Source organism: Rissa tridactyla, chromosome 4 (genome assembly GCF_028500815.1).
Source record: "Rissa tridactyla isolate bRisTri1 chromosome 4, bRisTri1.patW.cur.20221130, whole genome shotgun sequence".
NCBI classification, from domain to species: domain Eukaryota; kingdom Metazoa; phylum Chordata; class Aves; order Charadriiformes; family Laridae; genus Rissa; species Rissa tridactyla.
The window spans coordinates 80,141,705-80,147,704 of NC_071469.1; the positions used below are offsets into that span (position 1 = coordinate 80,141,705).

The 6,000-nt window shown below is 35.4% G+C and overlaps 1 protein-coding gene across 1 annotated transcript in view; it reads left to right on the forward strand.

The window, feature by feature from the left end:
- Positions 1-3,853, forward strand: part of NETO2 (neuropilin and tolloid like 2) — a 33,039-nt gene extending 29,186 nt beyond the window's left edge. The window contains exons 8-9 of the mRNA XM_054199306.1: positions 58-171; positions 3,216-3,853. Coding sequence (XP_054055281.1) covers positions 58-171; positions 3,216-3,796 — 695 coding nt within the window. The 3' untranslated portion in view covers positions 3,797-3,853. The remainder of the gene's footprint in view (positions 1-57; positions 172-3,215) is intronic.
- Positions 3,854-6,000: the final 2,147 nt, after the last annotated feature.

Below are 6,000 nucleotides of genomic sequence, written 5' to 3' on the forward strand. Positions count from 1 at the left end.
TTGCAATGCATCAATTACTGAAAATTCCTAATGTTTTCTTTCCCTTCTCTCCGACAGCTCCCTGCTCAGGCAACACTTACTTCTGCCATAGCAACATGTGCATCAATAATTCTTTAGTCTGCAATGGCATTCAAAACTGTGCATACCCTTGGGATGAAAATCACTGCCGAGGTGAATACAGTGCAAAGTATAGCCTTTATGAGCTAGGCTGGTCAGTTTGCCTTTCAAGGAAGCCATGAAATGTCTGTTTCCTGAAAATATGCTGAAGACAGCTATTCTACTAATCTCAGGAAGGTGTTCCAATTTTTTTTATTTAAACTCAGCAGACATGAAAGCATCCTGAATATTGATCTTACCACTTTATAATTAAATTTCTTCCTCTTCAGCATATACTCTCTATTTTAAGAGGATGTTAGCTTAAGAGGAAATATAATTTAATATTTGCCAGGTTGCATCCTATCCATTTCTAAACTTTAAAAGAAGCAAGGATCATAGGGACAGGTAACGGCATTTATCAGAGAAGAAAGTATAGGGCTGGAAAAAGACAGACAAGCCTTCAAGTACAAAAAGCCTTTCTCAGGGCTGAAATAGAATCAACAACCTTCAGAGACATACAGTTTTAAAACACTTTTAAGTGTTTAAAAACAGTTTTATGTTGTTAATCATAGACTATCTCAGAGTAAATGCAGATGCTGTATATGGTGTGAGAAAGGGTGGGAAGAAGGAGGAACTGTTAGGAAGCAAGAAGTCATCACTTATGGAAAACAGACACATGTAAATCACTGCTTCTAGAACATGGGGCAGGGGAGTAGTGTTTAAACCATCACAACTACAGTAAAGACTTGTTTCAATATCAGATTTTCTAGGAAAAATTCTAATGATTTGAGGAAATTGTTATTCTGCCAAAGCACAAGTATATTCCCCTGTGCTTCAGCAATAACTGAATTTTCAGAGTTGGACCAAAACCAGCTTAAGGTCAACAATTTTTCTTGCTAAAAGAAAACAGTAAGACAACAAACTTGAGCTTGGGGTTTTTTTTTGACAAACATAATGGCACAAATAGGTCTGAACGCAAAACTCCAGAAAGATTTAAACAGGTACTCCAAAGAGAAATTGACTCTGCAGGAAGGGTCAAAACCTTCTCTAAAGAAAATCTTGAAATAAAACTACTTTTCAACACACAAATCCAGCTTAAATTTTTCAGTAAGTAAATATTAAAAGACCTTTTTGAAATTGCATTTTGGCCAAACAAAAAAAATTTCACATCACTAATAAATACTCTAATGCAAGATATATTATGGAGGCTTTCCATTTAACAAAAGTGATCCATAACTCCCCCAAGTCTTCAATGTAAAAGCAAGCTTCCTCTAAACAGTCCTTAGCTTCGATAATATTCAGTGTTCCCTCTTAAGTGCAATTGCTAGATCTCTTTCCCATCTCTACCAGTTGCTTTCTAGAATCTTGCCTAGAATCCACACTTCACTCATGTACTGCAGTATTTAAAAAATGAATGCCATTAAAACCATTTCAAACACTGTTTGAAAAAAGTGTCTTTCTCAGTATTTGTAAATTTGGTATCTGGTGCTGAATAACCTACCATGCTTGATGCTGAATACAATCTAAATTCTGCTTTAATAGTTGCACAGCAGATAATTAAGAGGCAGCTGAAGACTGGGTCCATGTTGGCAGCTAAGGTAGACTGAAGGGAGACTGATGCCACCAAATGAGCAATATCTATCCCTAAAAAAAAAAAGCTTCTCACAATCGTGCTCAATTCCTGAAGGCACCCAGAGTTCTCCTTTAGTCCATATCAATAGCTACCTAAATCTGAGCATATTGTGACCTACCCGATGCCTAAGCCCAGTGACACCAAAATTGATAGAAAAGTCAGTTGTGTGCAATTTCTTTTAAGAGATGGGAGAAGACATCAGGTTTTGCGCAACAACTTTTTGATTGGAATATCTTCCAAGAATTAAGAATACTGGATGCAGATGAGAGAATTGCCATACCACTAAAATTCATACCTCCCACAAACTATGGTAACACTTAAAATCTAAGCTAGGTAGGACAATGGCAGATACCCTTCGCATTAAAGGTATAAATGTAACTCAGAGTAAACAGTCTAAACTCTGAAGTGGAACTGTATTTCAAACATAACTTATTAGCCAATCCCTTGGAACTCTGTTTAGCATATGGATTGTTTCAGATAGTCAATATGGTATATAACTCTTCATGCACTGTGTGTGGAGTACTTAGGTGCCAGGAGACAGGTATCTGCAAATATGCAACATTTAGGCTTCTACATTTTCTTCTATATAATATTAAATGCTTTCCTCCTCCCCTAGCAGATGTTGCAGAGCCTCAGTGTAAAATTCCTGTAGTCCCCTAGGACAAGTACGTTTACAGAACAGAAACACAAATGGAAAATTTTAATCTTCAAATAAGAATTTTTAAGTATGGAAAACCATCTTGTTCTGATGCTGCCATCTTGTGTGTTTTCATATGAAGTACTAGCCAAAAGTGCCATATGATTTAGGTTGGTTAGTTCCCTCCTGCTCCGCTCCCTCCTCCCCCGCCTTTTTTTTTTTTTTTCCAACTGACTTGATAACTGCACTGTTAAAACTGGAATATATTTATGCTAAAGCTCCTTGTGTTGAAATAGGTATAACAGACTCGTACAATAGACATAGTTATTAAATTTCCAAGAGATGTGAAAACAAATGGTACAGTCAATCTTACATCATCACTATGATACTTCACCTTTAAAGAACTAGAAAATTTTAAATCTAGGTTTCCTTCTACTGGCAATGGGAATGTTAACCAGCAGGAGCAAACCATGGTAAGAGAAGCATCATCTGTAGCTGTATAAACTCCTATTTAACTCATGGATTTTTGAATATGAACTGGTCAGTATAGGTTCAGGATTGAAGCCACGTTCCAGCTGAGACAACATGCCCTGGCCACAGAGTTCCACCTGCCACTGAATTATATGGTAGCCACTAATGCAGACAGGGAATTAGACTTGCTGAATAAATGCACAGATCCCATATGGTAAATCCCACTGACAGACAGGTCTAGTCTTCAGGGCCATTAAGTCATTTCATTAATACTGCATTTATATGGCAATCACAATACAGCTTGCTTTGTTTTAATAGATGATCAAAAGTGTGGAAAATAATGAAAGCCTTATCATAATCTTTATTTTGTCTTTGCAGAAAAGAAAAGAGCTGGACTGTTTGAACAAATCACCAAAACTCACGGAACAATCATTGGCATCACATCAGGGATAGTTTTAGTTCTTCTCATCATTTCAATTCTAGTACAAGTAAAGCAACCTCGCAAAAAGGTTATGGCTTGCAAGACCGCTTTCAATAAAACTGGTTTCCAGGAAGTATTTGATCCTCCACATTATGAACTGTTTTCGCTAAGGGACAAAGAAATTTCTGCAGATTTGGCAGATCTATCAGAAGAACTTGAAAACTATCAGAAAATGAGACGCCCTTCAACAGCTTCCAGATGCATTCATGACCACCACTGTGGCTCCCAGGCCTCTAATATAAAACAAAGCAGGACAAACCTCAGCTCCATGGAGCTTCCCTTTCGCAATGATTTTGTGCAGCCTCAGCCAATGAAAACATTTAATAGCACATTCAAGAAAAGCAGTTACACTTTCAAACAAGCGCATGACTGCCCTGAGCAAGTCATAGAAGACAGGGTGATGGAGGAGATTCCATGTGAAATCTATGTTAGAGGAAGAGAAGATACAGCACAAGGTTCATTATCTATTGACTTTTAATTTCCTAGTGAAGGTCGTATCGGTGTATATACAAAATGCTCATGTATAATGACAGTGTATATATTAAAAGTGTACTATATGCAGCGTGTGAGATGCACACACTTTTAGCTTATTATACTTCATTTTAAAAAAAAAAAAGTCTTGGTAACTAATTCTGCTGAAAAGTGGTGGATTTCCTCCCATCTTCCCAAGCTACCTATCTAGACAAGTAAGACAGAGACTTTGCATGGAAATTACTAGCTAAGGATATTGGAATTAAAAAACAAAAACCAACCAAATGCTAATCATTGAACACTGAAGACAATGACTACTATTCTCTTCCTCATACCATTTTCTCTTTAGACATCTGCTTTTCAAGACAATTTTAATACCTCAGTTACATAAATAAAAGTAGTTCAGTGCACCACGTGTATGTCAACATAGGTGTCTTATTGTATTTGTCAAATTGAAAGTAGAGTTAGTGTTAAGTGACAGTTAAGAATTATGTTACAGCCATCTGTTTCATCTTGCCTACCATTTATATTGCCTTTAATTATCAGTTCCTCACTCTATGCTTTGTGAGAAATAAGTGTAAAGGATTACTGCCTTTTAAAAATATTGAGTTATATTAATTCTACGTTTAAAAATATATAATCTTTGCAGTTTTTGGTTAAAACACAAGTACGTACTCATGATATTCTAGATGTAGACTTTTACAACAGTTTTCTTTCAGAAAGTTTTAGGATTTTAAAATATTCTGCTATATATTATAGATCCATATGGCTCACTGATTTCACAGCTCTGTAGTTACAAAACAATTTTGTTCCTGCGTTTTCCAAGTATTTACATAAATAGACTGTACTGTACATTTGTCTCTTAAAATAGCTTTTCACTCCTTATTGCAGCCAATCTTCCCTACTGAAATCAGTGATGATACTTCTAGCTCATGTCCTACTTGCCTGAAGAGAACTGCTCTGAGGCCTGTGATAACCAGGTATAAGATGATACTGGAAAAAAAGAGAAATCACAAAGCAACTCTTATTATCTCTTATGGAACCACTCTTGTGCCCCTTGTTTCCACTTGCAAAATTGCACATTTCATACCTTTTTTAATGGTGGTTTAGACCTAATTTTAAAATTTTTACAATATAGAAATTTTTTTAAAATATAATAATTCTCATTGTGGTTTTTAAACTTTTTATATAGTTTGATACTGTACAGACTATTTATTAAATCAAAATCTAGCACCTGTACAGCAGGCTTGTTTCAGTGTCCATATTAGCAGCTCTGAATAACATGCAGTGGTTGCTGCGTACATCACAATTTGCGAAGAATACTTAATATGACTTCCATATTAGCCTACATTTTATTCCCTGGTTTGTGTTGGGTTTATTTATTTGTTACAGGAAACCTTTCACTAAAGGTGACCCACCAGCTTGCACTGGGCATATCCTTTATTTACAAACATATGTAGAACCATAATGTTTCTTGTGCTGACTGTAGTACACAAAATGTAATACATGAACTTAGCAACTGAAAAATCTTTTCTTTAAAACAAAAGATGAAAAACAGCTGTTATCACAGATTCTCAGTAGAATGACAAATAAAAAAATTCTAAGCATTTCTTAGAATGTAAGAAGTTTAAAGAAAAAAAAAGGGGGGGGGGGGAATTGAGTATCTTCAACACTTCCCAATTTCAAAGTTAACCCTGGCTGATGTCTAGAAGGAACTTAATCAGAAGCTCATAGATCAGACCCCTAAGGCTGTATCCTGGTGTCAGTTTTTGTGCTGGTCCCAGAATGTATTTCAATTGGAAAGTATGAAAATGGGCATTATTTTTAGATGCACTTAATGCAGAAGATAAGTATTAAAAAAAATGTAGTTAGTTTTGACTTGAAAATTTTTGAATATTTAATTAAAACATTACTTGACAGATTTTGTTTACCTCTCATTGATTTCAGTAATAAATATCTCACTATGACCTGTACGATACAGAATGTTATTTGTTACAGTCTATTAGTTCCAGATTCTTTCAATAAGTAATATATAGTTTTGCACAGGTCATTTTTGTCTATATAACTCTTGTAAGTACTAGGTTTGCATGATTAAGTTTTCTTTTTAAGGTATATTTGTCCATGTGATAAAAATTATGTGATCCCTATTCTTTCATAAGTTATGTTGTCTTTGAACAGTAAACCTGTAATAATAAAACAAATGGCAAGCCT